General features: G+C 41.7%; 1 protein-coding gene across 4 annotated transcripts in view; it reads right to left on the bottom strand.

Annotated features, from left to right (window-relative positions):
* LOC126202940 (protein argonaute-2-like) overlaps window positions 1-26,988 on the bottom strand; it is a 250,858-nt gene that overhangs the window by 85,971 nt on the left and 137,899 nt on the right. For all 4 annotated transcript variants that reach the window (XM_049937038.1, XM_049937035.1, XM_049937037.1 and 1 more), the window contains exons 9-12: window positions 24,222-24,352; window positions 8,743-8,880; window positions 8,573-8,663; window positions 5,810-5,951 (exon numbers count right to left, since the gene is read on the bottom strand). In XM_049937038.1, the coding sequence (XP_049792995.1) occupies window positions 5,810-5,951; window positions 8,573-8,663; window positions 8,743-8,880; window positions 24,222-24,352 (502 nt within the window). The remainder of the gene's footprint in view (window positions 1-5,809; window positions 5,952-8,572; window positions 8,664-8,742; window positions 8,881-24,221; window positions 24,353-26,988) is intronic.

Raw genomic sequence — 26,988 nt, 5'->3', positions numbered from 1 at the left:
TCAGTTTTGGGCCATACATGGCCTGTTCAAAAATTTCTGGAATTTTGTCCACAATATTTTCCTACACTTCACTTCTACTTGTGCATGGTCTCCTTCGAAATACCCTCCTCTACAACTGATACACTGCTCCCAATGCCGTTTCCAGTTCCGCAATGCAGTCTTGGTACACCTGTTACTGGATTGCACGAAGCGCCGCCTGCAAATTTTTCTTTTATCTTTTCTATCATTGCAAATCTTCATCTCTTCAACCTGGTTTTCTACTTTGGAAATAAAAACTGTCTGCAGGGGCCAGGTCTGGAGAGTACAGAGGATAAGCCAGCACAGTGATGTTCCTTTTTGTGCAATAGTCACACAGCAACACATCCAAATGTGTGGTTGTGTTATCATAACGCAAGAGCCATGAATTGTCTGGCCACATTTTGGGCCGTTTCTTTCTCACATGCGTCGCAACACATCCCGATAGTACCATCGATTAACAGTTTGTCCTTGTGATGTGAATTCATGAAGAACTCATCCTTTAAAGTCAAAGAAAACTATCACCATGGCTTTGACATTTGACCTGACCTAATGAGCTTTTTTTGGTCTTCAAGAACTCTTCCCAACCCATTGTGAAGACTGAACCTTGGTCGCAGCATCATAACTGCAGACCCACATATCATCAGTTACGATTATCTTAAGGAATATTTCATTCTCATTTGCGTGATGCAACAGCTCTTCATGTATTGCTAGTCTTTCTTTCTTTCCTTTTTTGGGGGGTGGTTGTTAGGGTGCAAAACATCTAAGGTCATAAGCGCCCAGTATAGAACCACAGAATGCTGGGATCGCGAGGGTAACAAACCGTTTCGAGGTACAATACAAAAAGGAAGAAGAAAAAAATCTAAAACGTCAAGACATTATGGAAGAGTACCTAAAAGACGTCGACAAGACACCGGAGTCACCAAGTAGAAATCAAATCTCTCGTCATATTACTGCTTTTAAAAAAACTTAAAACGCGAGCCACAGCTCGCACATCATCCACTAAAATGTGCAGCAAAGCAGGCGGCAGCCCGACCCTGAAATGTTAGTGGCTAAAATAGGGGCAGAGGATCAGGAAATGTGTTACTGTTAATGGCTGGCTACAGAAAGGACAGCTGGGTGCAGGGTCGCCACTGAAGTGGCAGTGACTAAAGCGGCAGTGCCCTATTCACAACCCAGCTAACATTACTTCCTCAAAGCGAGACGGCCGGGAGGAAGTCGACCAGGCTGTTGGGAGAGGTGTCACTTTTCTGAGTTTGTTCCCATGAAGGGAGTACCAATGGTCATGCCAAAATGACGCAATATGCCGACAGAGAAAATTACGAATATCTTGCGAGGGAACAGAGTAAGAGCTGGGCCGACAGATGGACTGCAGCCTTGGCTGCAGCATCAGCAGTGTCATTCCCAGGCACACCAACATGGCCAGGAACCCACATGAACATAACTAAGAGGTGGACTGGATCTGGATCATCCAGACTCTGAAGGGCACCGAGGGAGTCAGAGCAGATCACACAGCGAGTGAGCTGGTGCCTCCGGACGTAATGAACTGCATGATAGAGGGCAAAAAGTTCTGCAGTAAAAATTGTGCTCTGGTCGAGAAGCCGGTATTGTAACCTATCATCCCCAATGACAAAAGCACAGCCAACACCGTGGGTAGACTTGGAACCATCACTGTACAAAAATATGCTATCGACAAGCTGTGAGCGAAGTTCGTGAAATTTGCAACGATAGGTCAGCTACGGAGTTGAATTCTTCGGGAACGAGCTGAGGTCAAAATGAACACAAACCTGTGCCTGAAGCTAAGGTGGTGAAGGGCTCTCACCCATTCGGAAAGTGGGAGGAAGTGTGAACTGCAGCTGCTGAAGCAGGTGACGAAAGCGGACGCCAGGAGGCCGCAGAGAAGAAACATACATCTCATATTGGTGGTCAAGAATGTCATCAAAAGAAAGGGTCAAAGGTTGGGTAGCCTGGCATGGAAGAAAGCCGACACACATACCTACTGAGTAGGATGTCATGCCAGTATGACAGTGGTAGTTGACTGCCTTCTGCGTATAGATTCTCAACTGTACTAGTACGGAAGGCACCAGTGGCGAGACAGATCCACAAATGGTGGATTGTATTTAGATAGTTTAAGATAGAAGCCTGTGCAGAGGAGTAGACAATGCATCCATAATCCAACTTGGAGTGGACAAGAGATCAATAGAGGCGGAGGAGGACAGTCCGGTCAGCTCCCCAAGAGCTACCACTCAATACACGAGGGACCGGGTGCAGCGTGCAGCCAGGTAGGACACGTGGGTAGACCAACTGAGTTTCCCATAGAACACAAGCCCTAAGAACTTCATTGCATCCATGAATGGGAGAGCATTTTGGCCCAGTCGTAAGGACAGTGGAAGAAATGCCTTGCACCGCCAGAAGTTAACGCAAACTGATATTGTAGCAGAAAAGTGGAATCCATTTGTGACACTCCACGAATAGACGGTCCAGACAATGCTGAAGACAGCATTGCAGGAGACATGTCTGCTGGAAGCTGCAATAAATAGCAAAGTCGTCAACGAAAAGAGAGCTGGAAACGCCAGCAGGATAGCAGTCCATAACTGGGTTGATGGCTATGGCAAAGAGGACGACATGCAGTATGGAGCCCTGAGGCACCCTGTTTGCCTGTGGAAAGGTGTGGGATAAGGAGGAACCCACACATACCCAGAAAACTCTGTCTGTTAAAAATTCCAGGATGAAAGTGGGAAGACGATCGCGAAGGTTCCCTATGTGCATAGTACGTAGAATGCATGTCCGCCAACAGGTATCATACGCCTTATCCAAATCAGAGAATACGGCCACTGTTTGACGCTTCTACAGAAAATTATTCACGATGAATGTCGACAGGGTGACGACATGATCAACCACTGAGCGGGGCTTTCGGAACCCACACTGAGCGTTAGTGAGAAGATGGTGCGACTCCAGCCACCACACTAATCGACCATTGATCATGCATTCCATCACCTTACAAACGCTGCTAGTAAGGGAAATTGGACGATAGTTGGAAGGAAGAGATTTATCGTTACTAGGCTTAGGTAGGACAACAATAGTAGCTTCATGCCAAAGCATGGGAAATTCACCGTCAGTCCAAATACAGTTGTAGGTATAGAGGAGAAAGCGTTTTCCTGCAGGAGGAAGATTCTGCAGCGTGAGGACATGGATTGTATTGGGCCCAGGAGAAGACGACCTGGATGAGGAGAGAGCACACTCAAGCTCCCTCATAGTAAAAGGAGTAGTGTAGCATTCTCGATTCAAAGAGAGAAAAGAGAGTGCACGAGCCTGAGGAAGAAAGGCAGGCTGGTAGTGGGCAGAGCTTGAAACCTCTACAAAGTACCAGCCCAAAGCTTTGGAAATTTCTACAGGGTTGACTATGACATTTCCTGCCACAATCAGATCAGGGATCAGGAAGTGGGCGGTAGTCCCGGAGAGCCGCCGTAGGCCACCCCAAATGAGAGAGGATGGAGTAAAACTGTTGAACGAGCTGGTGAAGGAAATCCAGCATGCTTTCTTGCTTTCCTTGACAGTGCGACGGCACTGCGCATGTAGTTGCTTGTAGCGGACACAGTTTGTTAACGTAGGATGATGGTGAAAGACACGAAGTGCACTTCGTTGGGCACGAATCGCATTGCTGCACTCCGCAGTCCACCAAGGGACCAGGACCCAACGGGGAGCAGTAGTAGTACGAGAGATAGAGGACTCGGTGGCCGAGAGAATAACGTCCATGAGGTGCTTGACCTGATGGTAACAGCTGGGAAATGGCCATTCATCAAAGACTGCCAAGAACGAATAGAGCCTCCAGTCAGCAAGAGAGAATTTCCAATGAGCGAGCCGCTGTGTCAAGGTATGACTGTACACATGAGTCACACGTGGGAAGTAGTCACTCGAGCAAGTGTTGGAAAGAGCACACCATGCCATGTTAGACCGAAGGCCATGGATATTCCATTGTAAAAGAGCCATAAAATATAGGAACACCAGAGAATGAATAAGAAACACTCACCTCGATGTCCGCTTAGGACGAGATGTCGAGGGAGGACGGCCACTGGAATCCACAGGTGGAGGATCTTCGTCCACAACTTGGCGGGAGCTGAAGAGCTTCCCTGGTGTCGGTCAGTTGAAAAGGACCGACAAGTCAAAGAGGGCCAATGAGTCGGAGAGGGGGAAGACTGTTTGCCTTTGGATGATTGTTTGGACTTTTGGCGATTTGCAGAAGAGCCAGACGGCTTCAAACTCGAGGTACGCAAGAAATCGTCCCAGGAATAATCCTTTTTGAATTGACGGTTTGCTGGCTGTATTGCAACCGTCTTCGCTGGTGAGGGCGAAGAGCAGGTAGCAGAATCTACAGCCCAGGAAGCGGGAGACGGAGTGTCAGCTCTAAGGTGAGGTGACTTTGCCACCATCGAACTGAACTGTAAGTCACAAGTTTGCGTAGCCAAGTTTTTTGTGGGACTGGGAGAGGCTAACACAGTGCTGTAGCTTCCAGACAAAGAGACATTCGGTTTACGGCTCACCAACAGTTTCCGGGCAACAGGAAAAGGTACCTTTTGCTTCACCCTTATCTCCTGAACAGCCCACTTGTCTTGATAGATGGGACAAGAACGAGAAGAAGCAGCATGTTCTTCATTACAATTGATGCAGCGGGGGGAACGAGTTGGACAGGCGCACTCTTGTGCATCCCTGCTACAAGTGACACATTTGGCTGCGTTTTTACATGACATGCTGGTATGATCGAACTGGTGGCATTTACAACACCTCAATGGATTGGGAATGTAAGGGCACACAGAGATCTCTTCATAGCCTGCCTTTATCTTGGTAGGAACCGTTAACCGAGCGAAATTCAGGAACAATGTGCAAGTGGGCACCAAATCGGCTGCTTCCTTCTTCGTAACTCGAACAGCAGTAAAGCCCTGATCTGATAATCAGTTATTTCGTCGTCCTTCAAACCATCCAACAGCCAGGGGATGAGTGGAGGACTTGGCTCTTGAGTAGTTTCTGAGCCTGGAGAGCACTATCAATTTCCAAAATCAGAGTTCCATTGCAGAGACGAGAGCATGACTTCACAGAGCCGACAATGCCATCCACGACTTTCTGTATAACAATGGGGTTAACAGTAGCAAAAGTCTGGTTTTCGTCTAAATATGAGAGTACTAGATATCGGAGGTGCAACAGGAAGAGACATTGAGGCAGGAGCCTCATTCCAGTTTCTTTTATGTGAAACACATGGAGAAAGAAGGAAAATCAGTCATTGGGAAGAAGTCCCCTACAACTGCCAGTGTCTTTGATGGCCGCTCCTTCCAACCAGGGGCCGTGTAAAGAGGAGCCCCCCGCCTTAGGTGATTGTCCTCACCTTACATCACACCTCCCGAACAACAGACGGAGGGACCAAGCAGCTAACAGCTCATTCAGTCACCTCTCCCTGGGCCTGGCCTGTACCAGGGAGTATTTGGGGGCCCTACATGCCAACTCTGGGATGGGAATTACCTGTTACCCAGTCTCCTGCTACGCGACGAACACGTGGGTGGCCATCAGGCACACACAGGAAGGAGAAGAGGGGGCAGTAACAGGGACGCGGCATAAGGCTGTCACAGTGAATGGGGATTATGTTGAAAATTTGGATTTTCTAGCCACAAGAGTGGGCAATAATATAAAGTATTGGAATCATTAATAAAAACAATTTGCTTTCAGGGAGAGAGAGAAAAAAAAAACACTGTTGCATTACTTATTACTTATTGAATGTCCCTCTTAGTATCATCCAATACATTACCTCCACTGGTAAGAAAATCGGATTGGGTCGATTTAATGACCCAACGTGAAGGCATGGCAATTTGGGATACCTCAATGTATAATTCTTCTCTCTTTTGAAGTACTCTGCCACTGTTATCTGTCTACCATCATCCAATTTGAACCTGCAAGACAAAGAATATTTACAGCATTAGAACACACACACACACACACACACACACACACACACACACACACACACACACACGGCTACACATACTGATAGTGGAACAAATCTCATTGTAGTGTAAACTATCAAAGGAATTAACAGTGCAATTACGAGAAGACTAAACAAATCTGTCATCCATTTCATGTCAAGGAGTACTAACCACAAGCACAGCCCAGTTCTGAGCAAACTGAGACATTATTTGACGCGAGACATAGATCATCTCTCCGGAATGGAAATCTCCACTTTACTCAGTGGTTGAAACAACAAACAACAAGCCCTGTTAATTTACTTCTTCAAAAAACTGGAATTCTCACTTCATGTGTTGTCAGCAGCTATGTATCACACATTTTATGTAGTTTTGTGTTTTGCAATTTGTACAGAGTGATGAGAATATACAGGGTGTCCCAGAAGTAATGATCAGTATTCAAGGGTGGGAGGAATGCTCATTTAAAGCAAAAAAAACTTCATACGGACATAAAGCCTATTCCGAATGATTTAACGTATATTTGTTTTGGGCTTAGCGGCACACACGTGTATCTTACACACCGTACCTCTTTGGTGTTTTATTCTGGCCCATACTACGTCACTACTTTCACCCTCTGTTTGGGATGTCTTTCTGCCATTAAACTAGCCCACTGACTGCACAACTGTCCATAGTGTGTTGTGAGTGAAGTACTGGAAGGGACTGACATCATCAGAGAGGAGCACTAGTTACCTGTCTGTGTACACACACTGGCTAAAATGCCACACATCTACACCAATGAAGAATATGCAGATGTGGCATACATTTACAGGCTCAGTGATCTTGGTGCTTCTGCTGCTGTATAAGAACACAATCGGTACTTTCTGACATGTCGAATTCCTGTTCATACTGTGTGGAACTTTGCAAACTGCACGTCATAATGTTTAATAACTGCTGTATGTGTGTACACATGTAAACTTGATGTGGTATGCAATCATACAGGAAAAAAAAAAAAAAAAAAAAATGTACGTCAAACATTTTCTAACTCTGAAACCATTCAGAATAGTGCATATATGTCCATCTGAAGTTTTTCACTTCAAGTAAGCATTCCTGCCACATCCCTCAATACTGACCATTCCTCCTGACCCACTCTTTATGGTTAATGGCAAAATTATTAGCAACTACTCTGAGTACAGCTAGGACTGATAAGAAGATAATTTGAAAGAAGATTTTTTCCTGATAATGTAATCACTGTAAAAAATATATGACTAGACTTACAGTGAGTGTGTGTGTGTGTGTGTGTGTGTGTGTGTGTGTGTGTGTGTGAAATCTTATGGGACTTAACTGCTAAGATCATCAGTCCCTAAGCTTACACACTACTTAACCTAAATTATACGAAAGACAAACACAGACACCCATGCCCGAGGGGGGACTCGAACCTCCGCCGGGACCTGCCACACAGTCCACGACTGCAGACTTACAGAGTGACCCGAGTTATTGATCAACTGGATTAAGTTAAACTTTGATTCAAATTCATCGAATTAGGCTCTGAAGAGCACGTATGATACTATGACTAAACGAATTGAAAATACCATCACAATTTTTTTAGACTCTGTGACAGTTACAACTCCTTACGATGCTAATGAAGACTTTTGTTATTACTGACAGGACAAAAAACAATGTACAACAAGCAGTAGTTTATTTAAATTGTATTGGACAGTTTTACATATTACAGGCTCTCACGTTTCCAATTACACCCATTAAATCTGATACTATCATCAACTGCCACCACGCCAACTTCTACCAAAGTGTTACAATCTCAGGTGTATGACAAACCCCAATAGGAGTATGGTTTTGACTACTGTCACTATGGCATAATATCTACAAACTCCACATTAGAGACTAAATTTCAAAACAGGCACTACGGTCTTGATTCAGGGAATTCTGGCATGTCTAGCAATTTGGTAAAGATTGTATTGAAATTATTATAAAAATCTATACTTAACTTACAAAATCAAATAGCCAGTTTTACTACTGTGTTGTTGAGGAAGACACTGCAGTTATTGATGTGCATGCATTCAAGGACCTGTTGACTTGAGAATGAGAAGGCAGTATCTCAAACTACTGTGGTCTGACTCAGCCATTTAGACACAACAGGACTAACCTTCCTTGCACGGTGACTCTTACACACAGACAACTTGACACATGCATTTCAGCCGACAGACAAATGGTGCACCCATCTGATCTATTATATTTCCCCAGTTTCAGGTAAAAAATTGAAAATTTCACATTTTACAGACATATTGCCTACCTGAAAAAGTAATTACCAACAAGAGAGATAGTGAATTATTTTAATTCTGCTACCATTTTACAGCAATTGTATGAGAATCTCCTGGTTCGCATAGAGAAGAGATTCTGAACTACACACTGGGGGCACCAAAAACCTTGCCACTATGCTGCACTGCGCTTATTTACTGAGTGGTAACTTTCTCGAGTATTAATTGTGCCGAATTCAGTGAATTCTCAATTTTTTCTTAAAGAAAAATGAAAAATGTGGCAGTTCCAATGAAAAGATAGTTAATGAGACCCTGTATTGATTAACTCTTCGCACTCACTCGAGCCTGAGGGCACTCGACTTGGCAGAATTGACGCGATATGTGCGTTTTGACGCACTCTGGTTTGGCAGCTTGTATTCCACTTTGAGACCTGAAAACACAAATGCAAATAATTAAATTTTCTTCAAAAATTTTGATGACAGAACACACAAAGTAAATTAACTACAAACCTTTGAGGAATGCCGATAAATCTGCTTCTTGTTCTTTATTCAACTCCCTGTCGGGATCGAATCGACTATACTGAGATCCTAAGACTTCTTCCATAATCGATTTAACATCTTTTGGTGCCGGGAATCCTTTATGTGCCACTGTGACCAAAAATACAATACAAGTAACAACTCTGTGACAGCTAAACTATCAATGACAGATGAAATTTTTAAAAATCTTAATCTTTGAGAGAACAGACAACCCTACTTACTAGTTGAAATAGAGAAAATGGACTTAGAACCAGCACAGGCAAGAACTGCTTGTAACTTCAAGCTTCTGAAGTGGTTGGAACTGTGCCCCCACATCTACACATTTAACATTTGCTACGTGTGAACAACACCACCAACTGAGTCGTCAGAGTTAGCATCAGTAGAAGAATACATTTTCCAGTTCAACTTCCAGTGCATTCAAGGTCGGCGGCGGGGGGGTGGGGTGGGGGTGGGGGGCAATAAGTCTTCCAACAAGAAAGTGAAAATTAGTTAAGAATCAGCCTAACTATTTGCAACAAAGGATTTGCGAAATTTAATTACAACAAACCACAGTTGTGGTGAGTAATCTGCTCTATGATTATCATTCGCTCTACTATCACTAATTACTGGCCTCAGCACACAGTAAGGTTCAGGGTGTATACATGGACAAGTAAAAAAAATTCCCAGATTTTTTCCGGGTTTCCCAGTTGACAATACACTTTCTCCGGTGTGAAAATACAGTTTCTCAATATTAAGTGACAGTATACTTTCCGTCGAAACTGTAAAACATATCAATCCTTTGAAAAGTTATGGTTTTATGCATCTGTGTAGAATTTACCAGCACTTTAGAAAACCAAACTCAGGGGAAAAAGCATATTTTGGAAAGATGTTTTATGTGCAGTAACATGTACTGCTGTATATTTTCGTATTATGAAAGTTGATCTCGCCAGACGATGATAGCGGATATTCAGAGCATACACGTGATGTAGTCAGCCAATAGCAGCATCACTGTTGAGTAGTGCGAACACACAAATACGAAAAGTTAATAGTTTAAATTAATATACATAGTGTTACTATAAGAAAAGAAAAGCTTTCACACACAATATTGGTCTCTAAGATTAATAAGCTGAAAGAGTAGCTAATCTTTCACATACGATGTGAATCTTTTTTGTGCATTTTACACTTTACGATACATCACACAAATGAGCCAGTAAAATTTTTAATAATAACTTAAGTGTCTGATTTGGGCTCGAAATTCTTCTAAATGGCTAGTCATCAAAGAGTTGATTTTTAAATGAGAGTCAAACACACTGCAATTTACGAAATTCATTGTATACTCTCGCGCACAGTTCATCTTGCGTAAAAGGAAATTTACTTTGAAAGTAGCGCTTTCCAAACCACCATTCGCAATAATTTTCCTGCAACCTGTAAGAAACAGATTTGTTCCAGCAGTTGCCATAGAGCACCAGATAACACGTGTCACTGCGCTTGCGCAGCTACAATGATGTACGAAGCCCTTATTTTTGTATGTGTAAACATTAAAAGAGCTTACATTATGTCATAAAAACAATAAAAAATAAGAGAGGTAGAGAGAGAGGTAGAGAGAGAGAGAGAGAGAGAGAGAGAGAGAGAGAGAAGACATCAGAGGATACTCCAAGAGCATCGGAGTTTCATGAACCATACTAAAATGCATAATTCGGCTTAAAGTGCAAATTCGTATGTCCAGATTCCCAATGAAGTAGGTCTCTAACTGATATTAAGCTTTTCAGTGTGGTTTTCGGGATGTAAATTTTCGTGGAGTACCAGTTCTGTATTATCTCATGTTTGATGCTTTATTATGGCATAATGCCTTACATGCTAGGAGATGAAAACGAGCACTTGAAATGCAGCGAACATGTTTAAACGAGCCAATAGTGTGAAATTAAACACTTCATTTCAAATAAATTTGCTGCCTAAGTGGAAAAAATTAAAAAAAAAACTTCATTGTTCTGCAAGGTGATTAATGCTGATGCTGGTAGAGACACCAGCTGAGCTCTTAAAGACTGCAAAGATATTAATCTGGGTGCCAAAACTCCTTAAGGATACCTCTTCAGAGAGATTAATTGAGAAAATAGGTTTTCAAAACCCAAAAGTCTGGTAATCAACCGGAAAGTTGCACCAAATGGCCAAACCCTTGTGATGGAAGTCCGAGAGAAGTCCCTGCCTGAGGGCAATGCAGGAACAGGACCTGAGGCTATTCTTGGGGTTCTCGCAGGTTGCCATCAGGGTAATCAAAGACATCAGAAGCAGCAATGGCGGCAAGATGGAGACTGAATGTGCTGCAGATAAATCTACAACACACTAAAGGGGCCACTGCTACTCGAGTCATCATCTGGGAGGACAGCAAGTGGACATAGCCCCGATTCAGGAACCTTATTTATATAAAGGGGGCGTTTCAGGCCTCAGCGGCACTGGATGTAAGCTGGTTTATGCTAGAAACACCAGAATGTGTATTAATGTAAAAAATGGAATCCCCTTCATGCCAATAGCATATTTTTGTTCTAGGGACTTAGTGACCATCAGGATGCGGTAACGTGAGGAAGGTGTCACGTGGGAGTTTGTAATGGCCTTGGCATACCTACCTTACTCCTCTTCCTCAGGTGAGGAGACTGGGCACAACAGGGCTACCAACGATTTGTTGGATGCGATGCTGATGCCCACAACTTAGTTTCGGGCAGCACCAACACCAACAGTAGAGGTGAGAACTTTCTAGAATCTCTTCTAGCTAATAATTTAAGAGGTCCTCAATAGGGGCAAGGAACCTACACTTAGGAATCAAAGAAGGGAAGAGGTAATTAACATAACCTTCGGTTCCACTTTGATGGGTAGTTACGTCAAACAATGGCATGTGGCTTTAGATCCATCCTCATCAGACCACATGTATATTAAGTGCGAGGTTGAAATGGGCATTAGACAGACCATGTCCTATAGGAACCCCAGGAGAACGGACTGGGAGGCATATAGGAGGGACCTAGACTCAAGCCTATCTGAAGTCAGTACTTCGATAAGGAATCCAGTAGAGTTTGAGGAGGTAGCAGAGGAAATGACCTTTGCGATCATGACCTCATAGCACAACAACTTTTCCATCACAAAGAAGTGCAGAGTAGGAATGTATCTTTGTGTAACAACAACCTGGAATCATCACAGAGGAAACAGGTACGAAGACTGCTTAACCTTGTGAGAAGAAAAGGACAATGGGCAGAATATCTGGAGGCCCATGTCAAATACAATCTTGCAATTAAGTAAGCAAAGCTGGCGTCCTGGAAGGTATTCTGTGATGAGGTAGAGGGTACAGCTGCTCAGGCCAGACTTCACACAATTCTCACTAGGATACCAACTAATCCAAGAGGAACTGTAAGGAAAAGAGGATAGGGAGGACAGCACATGAAATGCTGGAAATACTACTCAAGACTCATTTTCCTCAAAGTACTCTGACAGACAACATAAGAGACCAGGATGAGATCCCTGTGAGATATTGGTTTTCAGGTATTTGAAGGGAGAACTGGGAATCTGCCAGAGAATGTGTTGACCATGGTAAAATTCAATGGGCGGTGGAAACATTCCAACCGTTCAAGTCACCTGGCCCAGATGTAATTTTTCCAGCACTCCTGCAACAAGTAGGAGTGAACTTAACAAGATTCCTAAGCAGGTTATTTAGGGTTAGCCTAGCAGCAGGAATCATTCCTAACATCTGGAGGGCAGCAAAGGTTGTCTTCATTCCAAAGCCATGGACAATTGATCATACCAAGGCCAAGGATATGAGACCAATCAGTCTGTCCTCCTTTCTTCTTAAAACATTAGAAAAGCTGGTCAATGTGCACATTATGGAGGAGGAGGTTAACTAGGGTGCCTCTACACATAAACCAACAGGTGTAACAACCAGGAAAATCGTGTTAAACTGCACTCCACCAACTTGTTGGGAAGGTGGAGAAAGCACTACACTTTCAGGAAATGCCCTCTGCATCTTCTTTGACATTGCAGTGCCTTTTAGCAACACAACCTTCGAATCCATGGTTAAAGCAGCAGAGGTGCATGGCTTGGAGACCACCATTTGCAGGTGGATTAGAGTCATGTTTAGAGGTAGAAGCCACCATGATACAAGAAAAAATGGTAATCGACACCACCAGAAGCTGTCCACAAGGAGAGGCCCTGTTACCTCTACTGTGGAACCTTGTGGTGAATGAACTCATAGAATTAAACTAAGACACTGCTTTTGCCAGGGATACGCAGACAATCTTGTCATAGTAATACTTAGCAAATTTTCAAGTAAGTCAGTGTTATCGCATAAGGAGCAATGAACATTGTGCAACACTGGTGCAGGAAACAGGATCTAAGGGTCAGTCCTAAGAAGACTGTTGTAGTACCATTTACGAGGAAGCAGATCCAACACACACATTGGAATCTCGAGCTTCTCGATGAAACTCGACCAGTGAAGGGGATAGTGAAATATCTAGGGGTAACCCTGGATGAGGAACTATTGTGGACCCCTCACATAAGGAGCACCTGTTCCAAGGCGAAAGGTACTCCAATGAGTACCAGGAGAGCTTGTGGTAAAATCTGGGGCTTAAACCCCCAAGAGTATGTACTGGATATACACCACAGTATTAAGACCTATTATCACCTATGAGGCTACAGTGTGGTGGAAAAAGGTAGAACAGCAGGTAGCTGCTAAGGTGGAGAGATAGGCCTACTTGGCCATTACAGGTAGAATTAGCAGCACACCCACTGCTGGGATCGAAATCATGCTGGACATGCCCCCATTATACGTGTGGGTAAAGATGGAGGCAGCAGCTGGAGCACACATGTTAAAGGCTGGGAAAAACCAACTAACTGGGGAATCCAGGATCTCTCACTAAAATACTGAGCAAGGTAGGCATAGGTATGGTTGGGGAAATGCCAGCCAACTATATAACAAATCCCAGCTGCTTCAACAAGCCTTTCTACAGAAGGTCTGTGAGTGATACTTATATAGAGAAGATAAATTGTAATATTTGTGAGCTCTGTAATAATCTAGGAACAATATTTATCGATCCAAATAAGTTTTTAAGCAACAAATGTCTGGGGAAAGATGGTACGCACTTAAACAGGGTAGGCTCCAAGATCTTCACTACGATGATTACTGATATTTACAACATTATAGGGAACATTAAGGGAAACTAATAAGCAGAAGAGAGGATCATGAATGCTGAAAAGATCACCTCAAAAATACAAAACTCAGATTGTATCCCAAGACCTGCTGGTCAATAGTAAATAAAATAAGGGACAATAAAACAAAACAAAAACGTAACATCGACATACAGATATCTAATAACAATATTGATGTCACCAATCCTCAGGAGATCAGTGACATTTTTAATGACTATTTCATAGATATCATAGAATCTGACTTTTGTACCACAGATGAAGTACCTGTTGGAAGTCTTGCTGAGGACAATTCTGAACCTAATCAACTCCATGAACTTGAAATCATGGGTATTTTGCAGCTCATCAGAGAATGTAAAAACAAAAAAAATCTGCTGGCTGGGATGAAATTTCTCCATTTTTACTTAAACAGTGCGAAAATAATCTAGCATCTCCTTTGGTGCATCTAATAGTGTCTAGGAGTGTTACCTGGCATACTAAAATTATGCCATTGTTAAACCTCTCTACAAAAAAGGTGACAAACAACTAGTAGAAAATTACAGACCATTCACCTTAACTTCTGTTTTTAGCGAGTTAAGTGAAAAAATAATTCTGAAATATATGTTAGAGCATGATAATAAGCACAACATCCTGGGAGACTTTCAGCATGGCTTCAGAAGTGGTCGTACCACTATGACTGCAACCCTTCAATTTATGCTGACACCTCTTGACAAAACTGACGACAGCATGCAAGTAGCTGGATTTTTCCTAGACTCGTCAAAGTCCTTTTATAGGGTTGATCATAAGGTACTTCTGTCAAATCTGGCCAGAGATGGAATAAGTGGGAAAACTATTGCACCTCATCACATCATATTTAAAAAACAGAAGACAATGTACCTCAATCTCACACAATAGTGGATAAACATTAACAAGTTACACATCAAGGATCAGGAATATTAAGTTTGGTGTGCCTCAGGGATCGATAATTGGTCACTTCCTTTTTATAAGTCACATTAATGACTTCCCAAAGATAGTAAAAAATGATACCTTCATTACAATGTATGCAGATGGCACTTCAGGCCTTTGTTGGGGAAATGATATTCTTAATCTTGGCACAGAGGTAAAAAAAAGGAAAAGTTTGAAAATGACAATCTGAAAGTCAAGTTACAAAAACCAGATATAATCCCTTCCCTTTGGTGATTTGCACACTTGTATTGATTGTCAAGATAGTAATATTTTAAGGAAATATCTGCAGTGAGTGTAAATTCCTGGGTATATGCATAGACAGCAAACTACTTTGAACACAACAAATTGACAATGTATGTGCAAGGCTATCATCTAGCCTATATGTTTTACGAAGAATACCTCCATACGTCAATACCCAAACATTGAGGATGATGTATTTTGGTTTAATACATCAATTTCTAGCATATGGTCTTTCATTGTGGGGCGGGGCTTCCAAAACTCATGTAGACTGAGTATTTAAACTCCAGAAAAGAGCCTTGAGAATATTAGGCAAAAAGGATGCTAGAACATTATTTAAGGGATTGTTTAAAGATCTAAAAATTCTGACTATTCTATGTATACAACAGTATTAACTGTAGACGATAAGAATTATACGTCATAATGCAGAAATAAATTATCATAATACTAGACAAGTACAAAATTTCATATGATAAACAGAAGACTGGGAGAGAGGGAGGGAGAGAGGGAGGGCGGGAGAGAGGGAGGGCGGGAGAGAGGGAGGGAGGGAGGGAGGGAGGGAGGGAGGGAGAGAGGGAGGGAGGGAGAGAGGGAGGGAGGGAGAGAGGGAGGGAGGGAGGGAGGGAGGGAGGGAGAGAGGGAGGGAGGGAGGGAGGGAGAGAGGGAGGGAGGGAGAGAGGGAGGGAGGGAGAGAGGGAGGGAGGGGGAGAGAGGGGGAGGGAGGGGGAGAGAGGGGGAGAGAGAGGGAGAGAGGGGGAGAGAGAGGGAGAGAGGGGGAGAGAGAGGGAGAGAGGGGGAGAGAGAGGGAGAGAGGGGGAGAGGGAGAGAGGGAGAGAAGAGCAAACAGTCCATATATTAATGGAGCAAAATACTTCAATGCATTGCCAAATGAATTGAAGGTAATAACTGGAGAGACATTCAAAAAACATCTAAAATCATGGCTCATTGAGCAGTGCTTCTATAGCCTACTGTAGAAACTTAAATCTAAAAGTATTATTATGTCAATTAATTTGGACTACATTCTTAAGTTCCTATTATAAAGTAAATTTAGAGTGTATGATGTTGTATTGTACTACCAATTGCTATGAATTAAATTACATGATTCACGCAAATAAATTACAAAAGTAATTGGAAGTAGAGACCTCTGGGAGAACAAATTTCAACACCGTACTGGAGACATAGTCTGGTTCACTGACAGTTCAAAAACGGACCCAGGTGTTGGGGCCGGGGTATACGGAGGGCAGCCAAGGCTGGAGAGTGCAATCTCTCTAGGGAAGATGGCCACTGTGTTTTACGCAGAAATATCTGCCATCAGGGTATGCCTGGGGGAGAAGTTGTGGATGCGCTAAAAAGGTCATAGCATTTTCATTTATTCGGACAGCCAAGCAGCCCTGAAAGCACTGGCAGCCTCTGAAAACAAGATCAAAGATCATGGCAGAACACCACAAAGTCCTTGAGGAACTAGGGGACAGCAACAGGGTAAACCTATTGTGGGTCCCTGGTCACTCAGGGGTTAGTGGTAATGAGCAAGCCGATAGTTTGGTCAGTATAGGGGCAATGACACCATTTATTGGACCGGAACCTGTCCTCACAATCACCAAGATAATGGTAATAAAACTACAAGACTGGACAAGGAGGCAGCACATAGAATATTGAGCTACAGTCCAAAAGCAAAAACTATTGATGTTGGATCCTTGTTCCAAGAGAATTCAGTCTATCATGGGCTTGAATAGTAGATAAATAAAACTCATGGTTGGACTATTGACAGGCCATGGGAACTTCAAAAAAACTAATCAAAATATCCACGGGTGTACTGCCGGTCTACAGTGTCCAACGGGCACAATATTTCGGCGATCATACATGTCGCCATCATCAGGTGAACAGACGGACTGAGCTCCTGTGAATGTGCTGGCACGGAGATCCATACACTATGGCTGCTCAGGGGGAACTGGGTTCGGTCACGGCGGCGGTCGATTTAAATACCCTCCGCCCGCGGCGCGCTCACTCCACCGTCCGCGCCCTGCGCCACGGTCGCGCGGTGGAACAGATTGTGACTGCGTCTGAGATGACGTCGGTGTGATGGCTATGTCCGCCATGGTCGTCACAACTATACATTTGCTCGATTTACTCTTGATTAACCCAATAGCTGGTTCCCAAGCCTTGCTAATATTACAGTCACAGTCACAGGAGCTCAGTCCGTCAGTTCATCTGATGATGGCGACATGTATGATCGCCGAAATACTGTGCCCGTTGGACACTGTAGACCGGCAGTTCACCCGTGGATATTTTGAATATCAAATACGCCGGGAGAAACTGAAGAATCACTTCAAAAAAACTCCTACATACAATGGGGATAATAGAAGATCCCAAATGCAGGATGTGTGGTGTGGGCGAGGAATCCACATCACATTTGATCTTCAAATGTGAGGCACTGGAGATTAAAAGATACAAAACATTCGCATCAACCAGACCTGAAGAAATCGTGTCTTGCAAAGCATTGGTAAAGCATCTCCTTGAACTGTTCAAGGGCATTGGTTGGCTTTACTAGAGACACAGGGAACAATACCACACAATAAACTCTATTTTCGGTGCAGACAGCAGTGAGCTTGACCAATATTGTTTTTGCTTCCCTGAAAAAATCAAATCCAAAATACAGCAGCAATTGTAACATACATCAAATAAATGGGACTGTTTTGGCACAAACGGTCATTTTTATAACACGATAGAATATAATTAACAAAGTACCAATATTTACTGCCTAATATACCTGGGACCGACGCTCCAGTCTCTCCCCCCCCCCCCCCCCCCTTTCCCCCGGCCTGCTGCGTATGGTGAATCTGACAGCTTGGGCATGCCAGTAAAATTTTACAGTTTAGCATCTGGCTGCTTGCTGCTACTGCTTATACAGCTAACAGCCACACTTCTGTATCCAGAAGTGCGAAGGTATTACTCATATGCAACAATTGTGCATGCACAAGAACCCACTCGCAACTGCTCAAATGAATCTAAGTAAACAGTTGTGACGTCACGTTCATCAGATTTTGCTCTTAACAAACGGTTGTATGAGTACTGTGTTTTGTTGTTGTATATGGTGCATTTCCTTTGAAACATAAGTTTTTTTTTTGTTTTTTTCCCTCATTCATGTTTTATTGCTGCAGTATTATTCTGCAGTAGCAGGATACTTTGTTAAGAGTATTGGTTCTTACCAGTCAAAATTACTAAAATTTAACTGAAAATCTAAACAATGAAAAATTCCTCGAATTCCAAAAATTTTCCCGGTTTTCTCCCGGATTTTTCACACATCTCCCAGGTCGTATACTCCTTGAAGGTTACATCTTAGTGGCATATTGAAATAATGTGACCTTAGAGAAATGAAGGATAGTGGATGTCCCTACGAAGTAGTTCAATATCCATACAAACACTACCACATCTGTTTTACAGACACTTCATTAATTCATTTCTATTTTCAAATAATTTTGAACAGTGTACTGCAATTTTCAGTTCCCATCCTAGAATCCTACAACAGAAGCAGGATGAACACTCCATTAGTGGCTACCTAAATGTAATGGCAGTAAGTTGGAAGCAATTACTGCATCAGTGATGTTCCCACAATGCATGAACACATCTGCATGTTATACTCATTCAATTCTACTTTTACAGCTGTAGCTGTTACCTTAGTGAATAGTGAAGTAATGAAGTCTGAGAAGGTCAAAAGTAATAATAATCTTAGCTAAATTTCACTGGGGTTACCTAAGGCTTATCCATCCTACTCAACAAAATCTTATCAAAAGACTGGTCACTTCCTCACCCAATTGTGGCTATATAACTGGCACTATTACTTCTAGCATTTAACTATGTGCTGTTCAGTTAGTCAGCTGAGAACTACTGAGCTATATAAAGTCACAATTTCCACTGGTGGTGGAGTTTCACTCGTTACACCTCAGCTAAGAGGACAGGCTACTTGTGCCAGTTGAGTTGTCTGCTGACAGAGTTCTGTAGTCTGACAGCTTTGTCGAAAGAACCTAGTGATGATAGTACTTATACTTACCAAATACATTAATTTTCAAAGAAAACTTAGCCCTTGAATTTTTAACTGTCACAATGATGATACGCGACGGTGGCATGCTTTATCACGCAACCACTTTACAAGCATTACATCTCTACTGCATGTATCTGGTGGTTGCATAATGTACTCCAGGAAGACCTCTGCAGCTTCAGCACCAGCAGTGCGAGAAAGTTTCATGCTCTCTCCTCATGTGTCCTCCTCTTCATAACTTTCACCATTACTTTCTTGCACATTTTTGATTATTTTTTTTTATCTGTACAGTTTGGTCCATATCACAGTTTTCCTCATTCAGCCACTTAGTATCATCATCATCATCATCATCATCAATTTCTTCTCCTCCTGGAAGTTTGTGGAACATGTCAGTGTACAAAGTAATTGTTAATTCCAAATTGAATGGCTCATCACTATCGCTCACTACTGGATCCAACTTGGCATCAATGGATATCCACAATTTTCTCCAGGTCTTCATTATGGTAGCACTCTCCACTTTATCCCATGCTTCGGTTGCTTGGAAAACATCATCACGTATGTTAATTGCTTTCCACGCCTTCAGCATGGTCTTGACAAGAGACATTTTCACTTTCATTCAGCAAGGAGACGAGAAGAGAATGTCAATGATGATGTTTAACCGATTCCAAAATTCCTGGTCCATGGGCTAAATTAGGGCTGTCACATTGGGTGGAAGAAAGAGTGCTTACCGTATTTACTCGAATTTAAGCCGCACTCTAATCTAAGCCGCACCTGAAAAATGAGACTCGAAATCGAGGAAAAAAAAATTTCCCGAATCTAAGCCGCACCTGAAATCTGAGACTCGAAATTCAAGGGGAGAGAAAAGTTTTAGGCCACACTTCCAAATCGAAACAAGGTTGGTCCATTGTAATATGAGACACAATTTAGGTTGAATGAATGACGATACAGCTGTAGTAGTTTGGTTCGAGTTGTAAGCTTAGCAGTTAAGCTTTACCAGGTAGCCGTTGTTATGCGTCAGGCGCTCAGTCCGTATTTATACGGGTACCCTTCCTTTTTCACGTGCTTCGTCTGGTTTGAATTGATTGCTTATTTTTCTTTGATCTGACAAGTGCAGTTCTCTTTGTTATAGGTGTTTCCATCACTCAGAGCTGAAAATGTATTACTGTACTGTGTCATGCATTGTTTGTCGCATTCTGAAAATGAGGGTTTATGGCCTGTCGCCGCTCGCGGCATGGCTTGCTTTTGTGCACGCTACCGCCGCTTACAATTAAAAAAAACAAAGAGAGGAATCGCCTCATTAGCGAAACAATGGCAAAAGACTGCTATTCGTTGCTACTTACACTGCTGCTTTCTTTGATAATGATCAACAAGAACCAAATAATAGACTGCGTATGATAGAAGATGTTCTGAACGAGAATTTAGCGAAAATTTTTTCCGTTTGAAAATCTTTGCAGACGCCTCTTTAGTACATTACATTATGCACAGAAATTAGAGTCATCTTAGATTTAAAAATCTAATCAATTGCCGTGCTTCATTTCTGACTGTATCACTATAAGGCATAAGAATAATACGAATATAAACATGACATGGTATGTATATTCTTCCGCGTAACTCGAGTAAATACGGTATATACCATCAGACTTTAGAGAAACATCTGAAGGATCAGTGGGAGCATCGTCAGTTATAAGGGTAGCTTTCAGTGGAAGCTTTTTCTTCTTCAGCTCTTTTCTCACAGCTGATACAAATGTTTCATGGAACCACTGAGAGAATATTTGTCTGTCCCTCTGCACTTTCTTCTGAGCGCAATACTGCACTGGTAGAGTATTTACGTCAGTGTGTTGAAAACAACATGGATGTTCGGATTTTGCAATCACCATAAGTGGTAGTTTATGACTCCCATTTGCATTACAACATGCCATTAATGTTACGCGCTGTTTCTGTTGGTTGTAACATGAGCTTCCTTCTCATTCTTGGCAGCTAATATTTTGGAAGGAAGCATCTTGTAAAAGAGTCCTGTTTCATCAGCATTATACAAGGCATCAGCAGTTAAATCTTCTTCCTTTATTATCTTCCGTATCTTGCTTACAAACTCATCAGCATCCTTATTGTTAGCTGACTTTCCCCGGTGACTGTCAGCTGCCGAATACCATGTCGTTTTTTCCAGTTTGAGAGCCAACTTTTGCTTGCTGCAAACAAGTTACTATCGCCAAGTTGGTTGTTAAATGCAGCTGCTTTTTCCTTTATAATCGGGCCACTGGCTGTAATTCCTTTACTACGTTGTATGAACCATCTATAAACAGTAACGTACAGTTCTACATACTCACTCTTTTCCATAACCTTCCATTTTCCCAACACACTATCCATTTGTCTTGAGTACTGTCAAATATCATCATCTTTCTTTTTGGTGTCATAAATAGTTGCTCGTCCAACAGTGAACTCAGCAGCAATGTTTTTTGCGAAGAACCTCGATTTAACTTATCTAAAATTTCAAGTTTCTGCTTGAGGTCTAGCATAACATGTTTCCTTTTAGAAGACATGATTCTGAACTGTAAAGACAGCTACGATTTCAAATACAGTACATAAAGCAGCACTGATGAAGTGAGTTGTAAGCAGAGCCGCCTCCTCTGAAAGAGAAAGGCAGAATGCAGGAACCGGAAGTTGCCGGAAAGGACTAACATACAGAGTAATAAAGTGTACTCACTGAATCACACAGATGTACAGTCACTGTAAGACAACTCCACAGAGAAGGTTAAATAACTGACAAATTAACTGTTCTTACATGGAATCCTCAAGTGCTTGCACCCTTCTTCACTTCCTACACAGTCAATTTCTCACCATTCCAAAATCACTTCTGCTGAGCATCCTAGGAGTGTGTCATCTTTTCACTCCATTAAAGGCGACTTAGCAGATCTCAACCAGAGTCAATGTGCTGATTGCGTTATACAGCCAACACCTTCTTCTGTGCTGGTGATAGGATCTGTGCCGCGATGTGACGAAGCGAAAGAACTTTACCACATCAAATTTTCGATATCACTGTTTTGGGCCTCTACCTACAGATACAGATGGAGAGAGAGCAACAAACAGCTGGAGCCCGTAAGAGATTCTGATTGTACTATTAACAGGTGATACCAGACTTTAGTATTTATTTACCACAACAATCCTGTTTTCCATAATTTTCCAATAGGCAAATGGCTCAGTGAAAGGGCCCATAATTGCATATGTAAGTGGGTTCATTTCATTTCAGAGACTGACATTTCTTACTTTTCATTTCCTGAGTAAATATACTAAATCCAAGTGGCATTAACATAGACCCCCCCCCCCCAAAACAAACAAACAAACAAACACACACACACACACACACACACACACACACACACACACACACACACACACACTGACTGTCTGCTAGAGTGATGTACTTTAAAGCATTTTGTCATTTTTTTTTTAAAAATCCATTCAGATATATCATCAAAATGAATGTTCACACAGTACATCAACTTCTACTGCATTTCTCCTCTCTGTGGCTCCATCTCTTTCAGCTAGTTTTAAACAGTAGTAGACATGATCATATCTACAATCCCCCAGGTCTCAGTAAGTCCAAAAGAGTAAACATACTCATAGCAGATGCAATATGGCATCTCCTCCACCTAGAGGCAGCACCTGTTCTACAGATACCTGCAGCTTACCAAATGGCAGTAGGCTAGTCGAGTAAACATATGATCGCAAATTTGACACAGACAGTTCAAAATGGATACCAGAGCAGTAAGATTCCGCAGCTAATGTGGCAGAGACAAAATAGTTTTTCACATACATAACTTTCCCTGAATAGGCGACCTACAGATAACAAATCACTGGTTCATTGACCTACATCTATTAAGCTTCTGTTTCAGGTACTATCCAGAAAACATTTTTCTTGATTGGCACCTGAAAGCCATTTGGTAAAATTCTGGTATAAACATGGGAGTATAGAGGATGGAATGATGATAATATGAAAAGGACGGTTGCTACTCACCATATAGCAGAGATGGCAAGTTGCAGATAGGCACAACCATAAGACTATGAGCTAGTAAGCTCTCTGCCAAAACATGCACACGGACACGCACACGCACACACAAGACAGAGAGAGAGAGTGTAATTCCACTGAAGGCCTTTTTGGCTGAAAGCTGACTTGCTAACTGTCACTATATGGTGAGTAGCAACTATGCTTTTAATAATATTGTTGGATAAAGGAAAAGGACACCACTCGCAGAGAAGCAGAAGCACTGAATCATCGACAGGCAAACACAAAAAAGAAAGAAAACTTGCTAATGGATCTTTTTCTTCTAGTTTACCAACAGTGCCTCCAGTTGGACTAATACCTCACTGCACCATTCTTTGGTGATGTCACTGTGTCTATAACCATTCACAACAAGCGCCATACTGTCTTCGTCTTCCCCTTACTGGGAACCAAACAGTGCTGAGGAAATAAAATACCAACTGCCTCAGATGTGCACACTGCTGCAGATGTGGCAGAATGCAGCTCAACACACACATGTAGGGAGACACTCCAAAACTTATGAGAACAGGCTCTGCAAATGTAGGACTCTCTCCACTCTGCCCCTGACACATGGCCAGTTATCTTCAACTGGACATTAAGTTACGTAAGGCACTGCTGCTTTCAGGGGTTGGTATCACAGTGATTTCTAACTACAGCCAATGCCAGGACACATTTTCATCAGCTATACTGTGTGTCACCCACAGATTCTGCTCAATGGTGAGTGATGATTTAAGTTCATGACAATATCTCTTATTGTAGAGTGATGTAAACATTTAAAGCTGTGAAGGAACTGAATCTAGTGTGCAAGCGCTTCTCTCGTACAACAGTATTATCACTATGACAAACTGGAATGTAGAAACGATATGGAGCTCTAACTTGTGTACATGAAAGAGAGAGAGAGAAATTCTAGTCTGTGTTTCACAACTGTCTGTACATCACCAAAATGAGTTCTTGGTTTCACACCAATTACTTTGTTACTGTCTTACAACATGACAGAAGTACAGAGCTAAAAACTGAGTTACATCACTAAATACGTACCGTCAACATTCAGAAATGGTTTCCAACCGAGAATTACACTCTGATAAAATCCCAGCCACATATGCATTCCATTTCCTAGCGGAATAGGTTCTTCTGGCTGTGTGAAAAATGAGCGGCCAACCTGTATAAACCTGAAAAGAAAATTTTTTACACATTTTATTTACACATACAACGCAACACCTATCAAATTGCCTAACACCAAAAACAAGGCCACGATCAGACAGAGTCTAAGAAAGATTTCTGAACCAATCAATGTGCCCATGAATAGACCATTTCAATTTGGAGCCCAGAAGAGAGTGGTATTGTTCAGGTCTAGATTTGGTCAGTAAGGTAGACACACCACTGTATACATCTGGAACTTTTTGAAAAATATTTCATCCGGCCAGCCTCTAAACAGGTGCACAGTCAATGAAATCTAGGCCCATGTGAGTTCACCTACATTGCCTTTCCATGGATTTTGATCAAAAGTTTAAATAACCTCTCAACCTGCAGCCACTGTTCTACTTTCATATGTGAATGTTTTGACTTTCCCTCTCACAGAGACAAATGTGCAATGGCATCATGAGCAGATACATGGCATCCAATCCCATGGCTCTTTCTGGTCTGCTGACAGACTTAAACAATGGCTACATTGGAGAAACCAACTGCAGAAGCTGTCTCTTGCTACCTGGGCTGCTCAAGGTGACCCCAAAAAAATTTACCATATTTGGCACATGGTCACTTTAACCAATTATTGTTCTCCCACTGTATTTTGCACTTAATGACACAGTGACAGTTCTTTCCAGAGGAAATGTGTCACTTTTAGCAAGTTACTCTGTCACTGCCACCTAACATGTATGTAACAATTAGGGTATGGCAGAGCTGAACTGAAAAGGATCCAACCATTCAAGGGAGAAAATGTAATCTACTTACAGTAAATTAATTTTTGAACATAATAAAGAGACAATGAATAAAGCTGGAAGGAAATATTTATTTGAAAGTGGTGATGTTGGAAGATACAATAAAATTTAAATAATCCCTACAACAACAAATCTACCAAAAGAAACATGAAACAAAAAGACTGTAGTATAGCAGTACAACTGAAATGTCGATGTGATTAATTATAATTATTTTAGTTGGTATCAACTAAATAAACCAATGGTATAACTTTTAAGAGGGATTACAGTTAAGTCTAAGAAATGGTATTTTACAGCATGGAAAATCCACTTTTTTATAGAGTTCACCAAATCCCAAGAAGAAATTGTATGTGACATTTCCCAAGCATCTTTTCGATGCAAAAATTACTTGGGAAGGACTGAATGTATTGAACCAGAAGGCAGACAATGGATATACAAAATTACAAGAAATGAGTGAACAGTTTTTATTATGATTGAAACGTGTAGAAAATTAAAGACAATACAATTAGCTCTGGCAACATTAAACAGTTAATGCTTAACATAACAACACAAGAAACAGAAAAGATTACACAGAGTATATTACATCAAAACAACATTACATTAAAGTCTCCTCACACTCCCAATATTGTCGGCATAGCAAGAATGAATAAACAATGATGTCAGTACAGTCACTAAAAACAGTGTTTCTGGAGGAACTTTAATTTAAAACAAGTAAATATGTTTCATTTCTTACTTTTAAACCAGAAGGGGGGGAATACCCAGTGTTATTTTTAAAACCAGTAAAAGAGAGACTTCCTGAAATGTAATGATAAGTAAAATTAGATTCATCATCAATCATATGGAAGGTGATGCTAAGCTGAACAGTGGGGAAGATTACGAAGATTACATAGATATTATTATTACAACACCAAATTTAAAAGTCATCTTAGTTTGCATTGTGCAACACCAGACCAAAATTTTCAATTCTTAAATTCAAAATTTCACCATCCAAAAAAGGGAGGTTTGTTATTTTGCAGAATGGCATCTTATTGAAGTATTACCTAGCACATAACCATTCCAAGTACAAGAAATACTTTTGGGGAGAGAAGGGGGAAAGTGTCGTCACTGGAACACTTAGAACAAATAGAAATGCTGGAGAAATTGGAGAATGAAACTAAGAAAGGGACATGGGCACATAAAGAATGGGGAAAAAGAAAACAAAGTTCTATGGTTAGCGGGTCTATACACAAAACTCGCACAATGTGCAACCAAAATGGAGAGAGAAACTGTGATTATTGCCATGATAATCTTGATTTGCAATCATTTGTGACAGAATTTAACGAACTCGACATACTTAAAAATCTGCCCCCTTTCCTAGACTCTTCAGACCTTTTCCCTTCCCCTTCAACCCTTCTGCCTGAAGGAGGAGTTTGCCAGTTACAACCGTCTTATGTATGTGTTCTGCCGCCGCTTGGTGAGTAGATTTTTTTATATTTATCCAATTAAATAATTCTGTCAATATTTAAATACTCAGGAATTTATACTTCAGTGCCTGGCAGAAGGTTCTTTAAACCACCCTAGCATATTTCTCTACTGCTCCACACTAAGAGTGCGTGGAAAAATGAATACTATACTATTTCTGTATGAGCTCTGACTTCTCTTATTTTATTATGATATTCATTTCTTCCTATATAGGTTGCTGACAAAATATTTTTACATTAGAGGAGAAAGCTGGCGATTGAAATTTTGTGAAAAATCTCACCACAGTGAATAATACCTTTGTTTTAATGACTGTCACCCAATTCATGCATGATGTGCACGTTTTAAGTTATTTCTAATTGTAATCCCTTAATTGAATTCACAGCCTTTAGATTTTTGTAATTATGTAATTG

The sequence above is a fragment of the Schistocerca nitens genome, chromosome 9 (assembly GCF_023898315.1).
Source record: "Schistocerca nitens isolate TAMUIC-IGC-003100 chromosome 9, iqSchNite1.1, whole genome shotgun sequence".
Classification (NCBI taxonomy): domain Eukaryota; kingdom Metazoa; phylum Arthropoda; class Insecta; order Orthoptera; family Acrididae; genus Schistocerca; species Schistocerca nitens.
The sequence above is the reverse complement of the archived record's forward strand: the minus strand, read 5'-3'. Positions and strand labels throughout refer to the sequence as shown.